Source organism: Myripristis murdjan, chromosome 19 (assembly GCF_902150065.1).
Source record: "Myripristis murdjan chromosome 19, fMyrMur1.1, whole genome shotgun sequence".
Lineage (NCBI taxonomy): Eukaryota > Metazoa > Chordata > Actinopteri > Holocentriformes > Holocentridae > Myripristis > Myripristis murdjan.
Window position 1 is genome coordinate 9,083,638 of NC_043998.1, and position 15,814 is coordinate 9,099,451.

At 40.1% G+C, this 15,814-nt stretch overlaps 1 protein-coding gene across 1 annotated transcript; it reads left to right on the forward strand.

Annotated features, from left to right (window-relative positions):
- Positions 1-425: 425 nt before the first annotated feature.
- Positions 426-13,701, forward strand: slc35g1 (solute carrier family 35 member G1). Its single transcript, XM_030078572.1, has 5 exons — positions 426-1,255; positions 3,953-4,133; positions 5,122-5,256; positions 5,675-5,871; positions 9,664-13,701. Exons 1-5 carry the CDS (start codon positions 913-915, stop codon positions 10,074-10,076), a joined length of 1,269 nt encoding a protein of 422 aa, XP_029934432.1. The 5' UTR covers positions 426-912; the 3' UTR covers positions 10,077-13,701.
- The last annotated feature ends 2,113 nt before the right edge of the window (positions 13,702-15,814 follow it).

Sequence of the window (15,814 nt, forward strand, 5' to 3'; positions counted from 1 at the left end):
TGGGAGAAAAATGAGGTTTTATCATGACATGAAACTTTTTCTAACTTATTTAGATGAACCTTTGACCCAGGTCAAAACCTCACCCGGCCCTATTATGGCTACATCATTGTTTTGCTGCACTCTCTCCGTTGCCTGACCTTGTTTGTGACCTGTTTGTTTATCTTGGTTTTGAAGCACTGTATGAGCTATGTTTTAAAAACATCCCATACAAAAGGAAGTAAATTATCACTACTTACAGAAAGAAAAATATATGGTCGTTGTCTTCTTCCCTTATGTTTAAAATATACTTCTTTAAGTGACACTGACACCGGGGGTGACCTAAGCAGACCTGTGCTAGAATGTGTTGCCAACCACACACACACACACACACACACACACTCTGTTGCATGTGGGTGTGTCTGTTGCCAACTACACGCACACCCACACACTGTTGATTCTAGATGAGGTATAGTACAAGGTTCGTTACGTGGATCATCATAAGGCCAAAAAAAACAAACAAACAAAAAAAAAACACTAATATAAACACAAAATCTATTATATTTCCATCCAGAACTATTAAGTTAGATTTCTGTGAGGCTGGCAACATGAGATCAAGTATGTCTTAAATAGCCCATGATAAAGGTTGTTTTGGCTTAATGAGTTTTGGGTGGTCTACCCCCCACGCCCCCCATTACCCCAATGTCGTCATAGGTGCATAAACGTTGGGTAATGTTTTGGTTGTCCAGCAGGGTTGATCCGGGTTTAATTCTGCCAGACTGCCCCCCTGTGGATAAGTAATGAACGCATAGAGTTTGTGCCCACCCAGCCTAGCCAGCAAGGTTACACATTAACCGGTGCTTACTCTCTCACTCAGGGCTACTAAAGACGGCACTCTGTCCAAGGCATGCTGCCGCTCAGCCGCCGCATCTTACCATGGGCGACTTCACCGACTGCAACCACTCCACAGACGACCGGGCTTTCTCAGAGGACGACATAACTGTAGTGTTTCACAAAGTTGCCAACCATGACGACGACGACGACGACGGTGACGGCGGCGGCGGCGGCGACGAGGAGTGCGGTGGTGATGAGCGGACGGCGGAGCGGATTCGTTTACAAAGTAACAGCCATGTGTCGTTTGATAACGGCAACGCCGAGGAGGATGAGGAGACGGAAGGAAGCGCAAATTCAGCCGCTGACAACGAGAGGAAGACGCTTTGTCCGCCGGCGTTTTGCTTTCAGAGCAAGCCTACATTCCAAGGAGGAAGTGCACTCACAGGTAACGGTTCGCCCTAAGCCGGCATTTGATCCTTGAGTGGCCTAAATGAGTGTGAGTCGCACCGAGCCCCTCCATCATTTAGTTAATGAACTTTGAGATGGGAAAGGCATCTGTAGTAGCAAGGTGATAAGCAGCCGGGGAGCCAATGACCTCCTGCGTACCCTCACGTTATGCAACTGACGTAAGCTATCAGTAATAACAAGTACAATGTTCCCCAGTGATACAGAGGACACGATTAGTAACAAACAGAGCTCAGGCCTGCACACCTGTCTGAAATTTAAACAAACCAAAGTCATAATACAGGCTGCTTCACAAAGTACCAGCTAGTAGGCCTCTCAAACTGACTTTTTGGTGTGAAGATGTGGTCTCCTGTGGGAAAGGTAGTCTTTAGATTATTTCTGAAAGCTGAGTTGATTCTGTTTGTTGGCTGCCTTATGATCAAACAGCACATCATTATTTCTCACTCTATAATGACCCTACAATACATATCTTGAGCCAACACCCGGTTCGTGCCTAATATAAACAGCCTGGTGTCGGACACTTTCTAAAGATAGGCGACTAAAAGCCGGCTTATCATTCGCATGATCCTTCAAGAGCATGGATGACTGTGCACTTTAGCAGAGCCGGGGGCCGATAGGTCATTAATTGTAGATGTAAGATGTGGCAGTGAGGTGAAAGCAGAACATTTCCATTTTAGGCATACGATTTTGACGTGGGTTTCTTTTTCATAAGATGTTATACAATTTGTTTGTTGCTTAACTAGATAAACATCTGTCATCTAGAAAGCATCTTCAGCTGCATAAAGGCCTAAACCATTGTTACAGTTATTTTATCAGGAAGAAAGACTCTTGAGGCATAGAGGTAGAGGTGTAAGAAAATACCAATACACTTGATTATCGGGATATTATCGTTTGTGATACTGTATTGATCAAAAACACTCGATTTTTAAATCATCTTTACAAGCAAAGATTCATGGCAGACAAGGATTCATTTTGTGTTGTGTTTTAATCCCCAGCTGCTTGATAGCAGTGTTGTAATCTATCCTCAGCCATTTCACTCTTGCACTCAAACATAACAAAGTAAACTGAGACAGGAAGAAGTAAACACATACCTGTTTTCCTAAAATTAAATGTAAAATAATCGCAATATATTCCCTTGCTCACAGTATTGCATTACATCACATTATATTGAATCCTAACCCCTGTATTATATGTATGGTATTGCCAGATTCTTGCCATCACAGTCCTACCTAAAAGGAAGGAGGAAGTTATCCCTATCAGTTTTCTTTGTTTACCTGTTGATGGCAGCTAAGGTCTGACTGCTTTTACAGATGATTGTGTAATAAAAGATATGAAGAAGAAAGCCTCACTTGTACTAATACCTAATACACAAACCTTTTACTTAAGAGGAAGGTGTGCACATGTGTGGAATATGTCAACATGCTTTCATTCAACAACAATCCTAGTTTTTTCTTGGAGATTCTCACTAGAACTTAATTTATCCCAATTCTAAAATAGCATTTCAGTTGCCTTTGATTTCAAAACAGTTTTTTTTTTTTTTAAACGAATTTAGCTTTTTTTTTTTTTTTTTTGGTTAATTATAATATCCATCCTCTACAAGTGTCAGTGCCGTGCTTTTCAGTAGAACAGAGTGTGTGTGTGTGTGTGTGTGTGTGTGTGTGTGTGTGTGTGTGTGTGTGTGTGTGTGTGTGTGTGTGTCTGCTAATATTCTTTTAATTTGAAACAGGGTTGTGGAGATATCACTCTGTAAAGGCTTCTTAAACCCATAACAGAGGAAACAGAGGAAATGACGATGGATGAAGTTTGCACATCCAGATCCAGTCAAAATGTATTATTGTACAATATCTTAAAGAGCTGTATATATAATAAAACAGCAATAGGTAACATTAGTCAAATATATGGAATACAGAAAGGTGATGAACTATATATAACACATTATAAAAAAGGGGGAACAATGGTCAAATAATTGAAAATACAACAATACACAATATGTACAGAAAAAAATGACACACACATACAAAAAATGTGTAACATAAGCACATAAAACAGCACATAAAGTGAAAACAAGTTGGTTAAAAGCCTAATCCAGTACTTGGGGAGACTAAAGAAGATTAAAGGCAAATGCAAATAGATATGCTTGAGTTTACTTTTGAGTGAATCAACTGAGCTAGTCATTCAAATTTGGATGGAAAGATGATTTTGAGAAAGACCTGCCACCCGCTGATGTTTTATTTATCCTCAGGATAGTCAAGATACCGGCATTTTGTGATCCTAGAGCCTTAGCAGGTATGTGAGGAGTACCTTGAGGTCATAAGTAGGATGGTACACCTGCAGTTCTCTTCAGGCTGGTGCCATATTCAAAAGTATTCAGTTAAATTAAATAGAAAAGTCGCTTGAGCAAGCAGTAAGGAGTGGCCAAACGAAATATGCCTGTGTGACCCCAGGTTGGAATTTTATCTCAGCAGGCACATCATGGTGCCACAGGCAGGACTTGCAAACATTACACCATTGTCTTTTGTACCTATTTTGTTTGCAGGTTTTGTAACTTAACCCTCACGCCTCCCTCCCTGTCTCCCTCTCTCTCTGTCCCTCTGCTGATTTTCCTTACACTTCCTTCTCAACCTTTCTCTCCCTGCCTGCTCCCTCCCTCTTTTGCACTCTGTCTTTTTTCCCCCAGCCCCAGAGAAGCAGAAGAGATGTCCAGGCCTCGGTTTGTTCTATGGTCTCCTATCTACAATCTTCTTCTCCATCATTGCTCTCCTGGTGAAAACCATTCAGGGAGTCCATGCTGTAGAGATCAGTGCCATTCGCTGCTTCTTTCAGATGCTCTTTGTCACACCGTTGCTCATCTATCACAAGTAAGTATGATTTAGAAATTCAACCATTTAGGTCTACAGATGTGAACCATCAGTACTTCCAAGTACCATTGTGTTGTATTACAGTTGTGGTAGTAGTAGTTGTTGGAGCTGTACACTAGTAAAGGAGAATTAATCATGATATTTTAGTAGGTATGGTTGCGAAACTGCAAACGAGAGTAAGAGTCTGTGACATTTTCATATAAATAAATGTCTCTCACTGAATGAAATAACACAGTAGCGATTCAGCCTGTACTTGGTTAATGACAGGTTTTACATTTTGTGATGTACTTACTGGTGTCAGGTGGTTTATCCGTAGGAGAAATCCTCTTGCATCCGGGAGGTGATTCAGTCAGTGTTTGTAGCATCAGCATCAGTGGTTTGTTTTGTAATAAACAGAAGGAAAAGCAGGCATTTAGTGTGAGAAGCAAACAGGCACTGCTTACAGAATTTCAAGATGCATCAACAGAAAATCCAAGAAAGAAAAAGACATCCCAGTAATGGCCACACACTTTTATGCCCAAGTGATGTTTGGGATGTGCAACATAAAATCACCACAGCAATGACCATCAAGCACCTCTCCTTCATTAATCCATCACCACAATCCACTTGTCCTTCTCTTTACCCGGCCGTCTATTCACACATTTATCACCTAATCCATTTATACAGTACATAAATCCATTCATGCATCCATTTCCCATCACTCAATATTTTCTTTTCTTCATTTCGCCCACCATGCACCCACCCATGCAGCCATTCCTCTATCCATTTTTATCTCAATAGACAGTTGTTTGTTTCCTCCATTAATCCATGCTAGTGCCATCATCTATCCATCCATCCATCCATCCATCCATCAATCATCCCTGCATCCTCTCCCCCCTTCCTATCTCTCATGCGTCCTTTTCCAACTCCCTTTATTCGCCCCTTTGTCTCTCCCTCCATCCATGCATTTATCCATCCATCCATCATCCTCATATCTCTTCTCCTCCAGAACAGGTTTCCTTGGTCCCAGGGATAAGCGTGTGTATCTGGTGCTGCGGGGTTTCCTCGGTTCCAACGCCATGATCCTTCTCTACTACGCTGTACAACAGATGCCACTTGCAGATGCCACTGTCATTATGTTCAGGTGAGATGACTGCTACTTAAATTAAAGGCTTGGACCCAAAATAAGTCACAGGTCTGGATTTACTGGTAGGGGAGAGATGGAGACAACATAAGCACTCCACCAATAGGAACAGATTTTGCAACAACCTTGAACTGTCCAGATTTTGCCTTTTTCTTTCATCCCCCTGTCTTGCTCACTCTCTGCTCCTCTAGCTCTCATTCTCTTCTGCATCCTCCTCATTCTTCTTCTCTTCTCCCCCCTCTCTTTTTCACTTATATGCCATTTTCTCCCTCTCCATTTCCTTCATTCTTGTTCTCCCTCATCTTTTTCTCTCATCAGTTTACTTACCATCTTCAATTTCACTGTTTCTCTCATGTTTTGATCTCTTTTGCTTTCTCTGAACCCCTTCCCTCCATTGTCCACCCTCCCACCCTTTCAGTAACCCTGTCTTTACCTCTCTGCTGGCCTGGATCTTCCTGAAGGAGAGATGTACCATCTGGGACTGTGTCTTCACTGTTTTTACCCTCACCGGAGTCATCCTCATCGCCCGGCCACGCTTCCTCTTTGGCGAACGTCTCCATGGCATTGAGGGCAACTACACTAACCACATCAAAGGAACTATCGCTGCCTTTGCAGGTCATAAGAATAATACATTTGTTTTTCACATACAACTCAAAAAGACTATTTTGCTAGTATCTACACCACATTAAACCACAGTAGGTAAAGTCATTAGGTAGAAAATATGTTCTGCCAGAGTGCTCCAGCAGGGTGGGCAAAGAATATTTAATATGGATGACATAATTTACATTTTATTCAGCAGCAGTTTTTATTGTCTTGAGCTATCATTGTTTAGGCCTGTTAGGGGGGGGCATGACTCACAAGACAGAGTAGTCGTCTGGTAATCGGAAGGTTCAATCCCCGGTTCCTCCAGAGAGCTTGTTGAAGTGTCCTTGAGCAAGATTCTGAACCCCTAGCTGGTCCTGATGGGCAGCTCGGCACCTTGCGTGGTAGCCTCTGCCATCAGTGTGTGAATGTGTGTATGAATAGGTGAATGTGAGGTAAAACATTGTAAAGTGCTTTGAGTGATCGGTAGACTAGAAGAGCAATCCATTTACCATTTATTTCTACTTAGGCAGACTAGGTAGCTAAACGGGGGCATGGAAGGCAAAGCCAAGGCAAACAAATACCAGATAAATCAGTGTTACTACAGTCCAAATTGAAAAAGCTCCCATAATACTCTAGTCGTGGGAGACGGTAGAAGACAAAATAGCTCCCCTCCCAGGAGCCAGGGCTATCTTTTTTCAATTCTCAGGACCAGACCACACCGGTTTGGTCCTGGTCTGATGCTTCTCTCATTTAGGGAGGTGCCCCAGCTGCAGAAAGGCTGTTAATGAAATTTACTGGACTGACAGACAGTAGGCAATGTCACCTCTACCCCACGCTGTACGTTGAGGAATTTTGTGCTTTGCATTTACACACTAACACTCTTGCTAGGAATGTGAAATTGCAGAGTAGAAAGAAATTGCTCAGTCTCATTTGGTCAAGCTGCAGTCACCATAAGGCTCCAACTAGGCATGTTTTTTTTTTTTTTTTTTTTCAGGATTTCAGCCATAGCAACGCTGTCAACAGCTGTGTAGGTAGACCTTTCATTAAGATTCCATACTTTTATTTTTTTAGTCCATTTGGCCATCCATTTTCTAATTACTTATCCTACTCAGGATCACGATGGTCATGCTTATGTCACTGTGGTCTACCTAGAATCACTGACTCACTGAATCACTGAAAACCTGTCATGAAGAGTAAGGCCAGCCCCCTTGCTCAGATTCTCCATGGCTTCTTTAAATCCATCCTACACCCAGGCTTTTGTCTCTGAAAGTACCATAGCTTCAGCCTTTCTATTATCCCCTGTTAAGCCAGGAGTCCTGAGTGCCAACCAGACGTGGACTGCCCTCTTCCTTCTTCAGCTTGACATTCGTGAGCAGCTGCCATGCAGTCATGGGAAATACTTTACCATGTTCTGTACAAATCTCCTTGCAGCTGCCATCACGGCATAGGTTTTGAACAGGGTCCAATCTGACTTTGCATCCACTGGGATATAAGAGAAGCTTACTCAGGTTTGAGAACCAACTACCTTCTACAGATTTGGTTGACCCAAAATGAGGCCATCCTATCCAACTTGCCACCAGGTGGTGATCATTTGATAGCTCAGCCCCTCTCTCACCTGTGTGACCAGAACATATGGCCTCAGGCTTAATGAAATTATAACAAAGTCATTCATTGACCTTTGGTCCAAGGTGCTCCAGTACCATGTACACTTACACACATCCATGTGTTCCAGTGTGTTTTTCATGCCATAACCAGGGCATCAGAGGGTCCATGTCCAGGTCTTCAAGAAGGTTGAAGGCCAAGTACCCCAATGTGTTTTTTAGGGACGCACTTGCAAACAGTCAAGAATTTCATCTTGCCACCCTCACATCCACGGGAAAAATCCCCCTCTTTGGCAGCCAGTTGGGGACATGCCTCACTCCCTGAGAGCCCTCTGAGAGGCAGTTTCCATAGTCAAAATCCCTGATACCTGGATCTTTTCCACCTCTACTCCTTTCCCAGTGCACGTGACCTCTATGCGTTACCTTGCAGCTGATGAGTCCACATGGTGATGGCCTCACACTGTTTTTTGAGGTTGTGCCTGGTCAAGCTCCAGGGATCACACTGGCACTCCCAGGCCTGGATCCAGGAGGGCCTCTTTGCCCTGAATTAGGGCATAGTTTTCCACAGGCTTCTTTGAGCTTTTTAAATCACTATTTGTCAGGCCCCTAATTTGAGATGAATTTGTCTTTGGTATCTTTCCCAGGAGCACAAGATTCCTAATAGCATTTCTCCCACTGTGAAAAATAGACATATGGCATATGTTAAAGTCATAATATCCTGCTTCATCCATCAACACACAGGAATGTAATTGTAATCATAACAGATTCATATACCAGATTACAACTATCAAAGACTATACTATATTAATCCATCGCTTTATTGTTTGTGTGATAATGAAAGTAATGCACAGCAAATAGTAATGCATCAATTAAAATCATGGAAGATAATAGAAGGTTTTCTAAACTTATACAGTGTGGTCCTACTTTAAAAAACGAGGACAGGAGAACAGAGTTAATCATGAAAACATCAAATTAATAACAAGCATCTACAATATTTGTGATACAAACATCAGCTAGAAAATTTCCCATGAGTAGAGTTAAATGAGTAGATTACTCTAAACTGTTTTTCAACAAACACTGCTTCACTTCACCCTTAGAAGTCATTGAAGTGTCTGGTTGATTTGTAAGAACAAGTTGTTCCATTTTGAGAAACGGTCATGACTATCTCTGATGAATGGAAGTAAATTCCTCAGACAGGTTGGAGCCCGGTTGTGGATAATTCTGTGCAACCATGCACAGTTTAGCTTTAGTGGCTGTTGCCTCAACAGGAAGACAAATAACTTGCTAGAAACAGCTCTCGTCTACCTGTACGTGGGACCCCAGTTGTAGAACCACCCTAATTAGTTTATTCTGGGCCACTTGTAGTCATATTTAAGAGCACATGCAAAATAGAATACCAGGATGAACTAGCCTACTCAAGGTGGTTCTGTGCAAGGGAAGAAACCAGAACGTTTAGTGTGTCTGTATTCATTAGATGTGCTTTTCAAGAATTTAGTGCCATTGTTAACACTCAAAACCTACTGTGCTATAGTCTGACCACCTAAATGGCCACCCAATAGGCAGCCCAAATAATTAACTAAGGTCTTCTCCACTAAAGAAGGTGTTCCTAATTCTATCTCAATATCCCCAACTTTTGTTTAACTTTGCCTCAAAGAGCATGGTTTCAGTCTTCCTGGTATGACTGGAAAGGATTATTGGTATTATTGTCAGTAGACCACAGTAAACCTTACTGAGCTCCACGCTTAATATTTTCTGCAGGACTTTTTGTCATTATGACAAAACAGAGTGACCAAGTTATCTACATGAAAAAAGGGCTGGCAGAGCTGTACTGATGCACAGTAAGAGCAGTAAGGGTCCTTACAGGGTGCCCTGTGTTCAGACCATTATTGTTCCTAATATAGATGTTTGGGATATAAAGATGGAATGTGCAGCAAATGTCTGGAACGCAGATTGAATCAAGGGGTAGTTAAAAAGCAGTTTGAATCAACAATTTCTTCATTCATTGCCCATTCATTCAATTGTTGACTTGTTTATTTTTTTTCCTTTGCAGCTACCATCGTCTCATGCAATTTCATACTATATGAGATATGTAGATATACTGTATTTTTGCTTTCAGTTTTTTTTCTTTCCTATGAAAATAATTTTCTTATCCATTTTTTTTACTCAGTCATTAATTAATTAATGAATTCCATCATTTATTAGTCTGTTTGTTTATTCACAGGAGCTATTGGAGCTGCGTGCACCTTTGTTGTCCTTCGCAAGATGGGGAAGAGTGTCCATTACTACCTCTCTGTCTGGTACTACGCCGTTATTGGCTTAATCGAGTGTGTCATTACTCTCTTCATCCTTGGAGAGTGGACCATTCCAAACTGCGGTCGTGACCGCTGGATCCTGATGCTGATTGCTATCTTGGGCATTGCAGGCCAGACCTTCCTCACCAAGGCCCTGCAGATAGAGAAGGCTGGGCCTGTGTCCCTGATGAGGACTGTGGACGTGGTGCTGGCATTCATCTTCCAGTTTATTTTCTTTAACCGAGCACCAACCTGGTGGAGCCTCGGCGGGGCACTGTGCGTGGTGGCGAGCACCAGTGGAGTAGCACTTCGGAAGTGGTACAGCAGCACTCATAAAAGCTGAGGAGAAATGTTGCAACAAAATATTCTAGCATGACTATTTATTATATTTAGTTTATTTTGTAATTATTCTTCATCCTTTGATTATTCTATATTGTTTGCCAACTTTACCTTTATTTCTATCCTATCCTGTTATTTTTTATTTATATTTATATGAATATAACTATAATGGAAGGAAAAGATACAAAAAGAGTAGATCTAAGTAGCTGCTGAGCCGTATTCTGCCCCCCTAGAGCCCATGAAGCTAACTTATAGAGATCTACTGTGTTCAGTAGATTTTCTCTGTTTGACAGTGTGATAAAATATGTGTGAATGGGGTGAAAGTTTAATTTCACCATCACAAAGTTATCTGATTCTCATTTTCCTCTAGATAGCAATGAATGCCTAGCTGGTGACAGTGGGTAAGGATGTCCTGTTTTCTCTTGCTCATTATCATGTTGCACTTAGTGATATTCTTAGCACTAAACAAAAGGTCAGTCAGTTTATGGAGTATCAAATGGACAGGGTTTATTGCATCAGGACTGTTCAGGTAATTTTAGGTAAGCTGTCAGTCATAGAAAACTAAACTAAAACATTCTTGTGGAGTTGAAACTACAAACAAGTCCAGTTAAGTAGGGGAAAAAATATTGTTCACATACTGATTTTATCAGCTCTGGTGATGGCAGTCCAACTGCAATCAGTTTTTAAGCCACAATACGTGGGAAAAAAATGTGTGATACAAACCAAAGAGGCAACTTTTTAACATGAGATTTTCCACAGATTTTGAAGCCTTATCTGAACAAATAATGTCCATGCAGTGACCTGAAATTATTTATGACTACTGTCAGATGCAAGCCTTGTATCTCCAAAGGGTAATAAAACAGAAGCTAGTCATAAATCAGCCCTGATTGCCATTCAGGGTTAAAGTTATACAACCGACTGAGAGTTTTATTGGCCCCTGACTCTTGGTAAACATTTATCTACATTAATTATGACAACATTGAAACTGTTAATTTCAGGTAAAATAATCAAAATACCCCACCAAAATTAGAGTTACAGGGCTTTCACTTGATGGAAGTGTCATGCTTTAAGGTACTCTCAGGGATCTGTAGTCTCAGATATATAAGGTTTTTACACACACATTGGAATTAATCTAAATCTAAGCCAGAATTGTTATCCTTTTTTAAAAAAAAAAAAAAAAAGAAAGAGAGAAAGAAAGAAAGAAAGAAAGAAAAAAAAAACAGCTTAATGCCCAACTTAATTTTTCTCCAATCTTCCCATTATTCTGTGACATATCAAAAGATGAAATTACTAATGTTCTTTTAAGTGCCTTAAACAGGAAAGTGGAGCTGCTTAGGAACTGCCTGAAAAAGACTGTAGCTCCATGCAGCAGCTCTCAGGTGTGAACACTCTCATCAATATGAATGCAAAACAGTCAGCTTTCCTTTAATAATCAAAACTTTAAAAAAAAAAAAAAAAAATCATAATGGAATCAATGATGAAGTCAAACAAATTAAAAAAAAAAAAAAAAAAAAAGAAAGAAATAGGCCTTGGTGTCACATCAGGGAATTTTCTCCCCACAATGGCCACATTCATTTCTTCGTGAGGACCCAGCCTTCCCATTATGACAAGCACAACACATTATTGTATTGCTGAATCAGTCAGTTAGTTAATATTCTTTTATTGAACAATTTCTTTTTTGGGGGTGGGGGTGGGGGGTGTTTGCACTTTATGTTTTCCTGAGGCTTTTTGAAGTATCTATGTACCTCATGGCAAGATAGCAATACGAGTTTATAAGTTTATATTTTTTATCTGGTCAATAAGCAGTTAACCAGCTGCCATTAAATGGATGGCATGGATGAAATGAGAAAGTGTCACAGAAATGCCATGATAATTCAAGAAATTAAAGGATAGTACAAAACAGAGTAGATGATTGCTTCAGTTAATTACAAGTTAACATGTGCTTGTAAAAAGACAGTTTCTTGAATTAGCAAGAAGAACAAGAAGTGAAATCACTGATTGTGACTATCAGGAGGTCTAGAGCCAGCCTCGAGTGGCTGTTCTAAGATCACTGTAGGGGCAAATTTGACAAGTACCATCCACATAATAGGTAATAAAGTAAGACAAAGTATTAAACATGTATTTCCAAGCAACAAGATGGTCCTTTGTGCCAACAGGAACACTGCTATGGCAACTTGTTTCGTCGCGTTGCCCAAAAACTTGTGTGAACTTTGTGTGATTGCAGTGCAGAACAGATGTGATCTTTGCACATAGATGTTTCTAGGAAACCAAAATAATTTTTCTGTCTGCAGTTGCACACATTTGTAGTGTAACATTTCAGTGATAAAGCAGTTTCCCACTGTAAGACTTGTAGCATTGAGGGAATATTTGGGTGCAGCAGAGTTACAGTCTGTTATCCAGTATTCTTAAAGTTGACCCTGCTGATTTTCACAACACTGCTGTACCTGTTAACCTGTTGAGAACTGTCAACACTGCTGCATCGTCAGTTACTTTCCATTCAATATCCGACCTCTGAGTTTGCACATTATTATTTTGTCAAGCAAAATGTCTTATAAGCATTCAAATACATTTAAACATCGATTAAAATGGGATTAGGTAAATGAGGAGTGGTCCTTCAGCGCATGGCACATGTGGTATGCGAATGCTAAAATATAGCAATGTTCCCTTTTTTAAAGTTTTGATGAAAGCACTTTCCTACACTGAGCTGAGTGTCTTTTCAATTAGACTTTTTTCTCCCTTTCAGTAATTTGCTGTGGCTTGAAATATTTCTCAGTTGTGCACAATCATTGTGGAAGTACATTACTTTACCTAGGTTTAGCTCATCGAGCTCTTCATTTTCTGCCAGTATCATTCTCATTAGAGATGCACTGATACCATTTTTTTCACTGCTGATAGCAATTGTGAGTGTTAAACTTTAAGTATCGGTCGATACAAAGTGGTGATCCGATCCATTTGCTTTTATTGAGTAGTACAGACATTATATGGCTTCATCTCTATATGTTTTGAGTAATGTAAAATCCGTCTATGTAAAATAACATGAAAATCAGGTTGGTTTGCTTTGATTTTACGCATAATCGTAGTATCTGATTTTAGTATGGGGTAAGTTAATTGATATCAATACCTTATTATATCCTGGTATTAACGCCAGGTTATATGAGAGTAGCATTTTTTACACAGTATGCTGTTTGTAAAGCACTGTGGCCTTTATTCATTGTTCATGGTAGAACGTTAGTCATGTCAGATCTTCACATACATTTTATGTTGCTGTTAATTGATTTGCTTTAACATTGAGTTTTTTTTTTTATCATTATCATTATTATTATTATTATTATTATTTCTATGAGTATTGGTTAAGCTGACTTACATGCTAGTAGTGCAAGCACAATGTATTGTATTTATATAAAGTGCAAAATGGTTAGTGTGTTCATGTGTTTCAGTACCTACAAGCCTTACAAACCTACACAAAAACTCATAGGAATTTATTACTATGCTTTAACAGTATTTATTTTACTATTTCTATACTGTGTAACATCAGAATATTCTAAAATATGTTTCTATTCATCTAAGATGATGGATAATATTCTAGGAATACATTATGATTCAGAAATAAATTTCATACGAGTTTCTAACTCTTGGTCTCTGTGGTCTTGAATTATGGCACTAAGCAGTTCAATTTCTATTTCATCATACAAAACAAAGTTGTGCCTGTGTTCATAAATCATTTGCAAATGTTTTTTTCTCTGCCATATATCCCTTGAGAAACGATCCAGTATGTGTCAGTATATCACTGTGTTTCAAAACATGGCAAATTAAGTGGAACGGACCCAAACTGTGGAGAGGTTTTGGCCGTGCTTACACTTACAGCATTGCACCAGGGCCTTGTATTGTGTTCACCTCACACTAATGACTCAATAGAGAACAATGGTAGAAACTAGGCTATGGTTTGTACAGACCATACAACCTTTCACAAACCACTGAGTCAGGTAGCTGTTGTCAGGAGTCAGGACTGCTTAACATAGTACCTGGCTGAGTGGATTGTTGTCATTGTCTTGTGTACGTGGGTGTCACTTGTCCCTGTTAGCACTGGAGAGGCTTTAACTACGCCTTTGTTTATTTGTCCCTTAAACAAAACATTTGTGAGGCATTCATTCACACAGAACAGCCATATTGCATTGTGTCACAATGTCACCCATATTTTGCAAAACATAAAGGCCCATACCATTCACATTCCACTTCACCCAGGGCTAACTTCAGTCTCACAATGTAATAACTCTACACTCTGATGCAAGGTTATCCTCGGCTTTGAAGGACCTGTAATTCCACTGCTAACCCCGAGCAAACCGAGATGTGAAAAAAGCTAAATGAAATCTTACCAACACTTTACTTTTCACCAGCTGTGGGCTAATAATGTCATGTATTAAAACAGTATCGTATGTTCACTGTCACTTTGTTTTTTCCCCCAACTTTTTAATTCAGCATCACAATACAGATAATTTTTTAAAACATATATATCTATTGTACCCTCATAAAGGCAACAACTGAAAAAAATCCACTGCCACCTGTACTTGCAATACCATTTGCAATTGATTTGATTCTACCTTTAATATCATGGTGGTAGTAGTTGCAGCAGCAGTAGTGGTATTATGACACAGTAGTATCAGAGGTAATAGTAAGAATAACACTATCAGTTTGAGCAGAAACAGTAGTACCAGTGCTAACAATGGTGTTGCTGGTTGCTTCCTAGACATGAATGACTCTTGCCAGACAGCAGGGGGCAGAATCCTCTCAGGCAAATCCTGTGGTGAGAAACCGAAGCCTTGTTTATGTGCCGAACCTCAAACTTGGCCAGCATCTTGGAGTAAGTTTTGGCTGTGATTGTACCTTGAGAGGGAAGACAGAACATTATGGGAGTCACATGGAGGATGAGCTAACCTATTGATAATTTGCTTACATTTACTTTGGCTGCTATCATGGGAGCTCAATGGATTTTTTTCTATTATATTATTATATGGGTGTAGCAGTTAATAAATTAGCAAAATGATTACAAAATTCAATGATAAAAGTGTATAAGATTGAAAAATGGGGATCTGAATTAAAGTCAGGGTTACAGTACTAGTAGTAAAAGAAGTAGCAAGTGTGGTTTTACTGATGTCTTGCAGTCATAGATTGAAGTATGAGGCTAACTTACAATTACACATTTGAAAAAAAAAAAAATTATAAAACATCTACAAGCAATTTTTAAGAACACAAGAACAATGCAACTAAAGAATATACATTTCACATAGGTGTTGATGTGTAAGTGTGTTTTTTCGGTGTGTTAGTGTGTTGTTGTGGTGATGGACTGAGCCGCCGGTGCATGTGTTTCCCCTGCTGTCTGTCCAATGCATGCTGAGACAGGCTCCAAACCCTGTGGCCCTGAATAGAGATATGATGTGTTGGCCAGTTACTTCAGTTAGTTTTTTTTTTTGCAGTTTGCTGTTAGGAGTCTTGCTCTGGAGAGGCAAACACCAGCCTTAGCTGACACCACAGATAACATCAAGACTGCCACCAATATGTGTGTGTGTGTGTGTGTGTGTGTGCGTGTGTGTGAAGATATCTCCTCTCTGCCAGCCTCATTGCAGTGTGTCATCTCACACCATTTCCTGACAGTCTCGCTTAACCTAAACCTATTACAGCGTGGGATCAGGGGAACCTTCAAGCAATATAAGAATCAGGTACACTGTCTGGAATATAAAGTCTTAC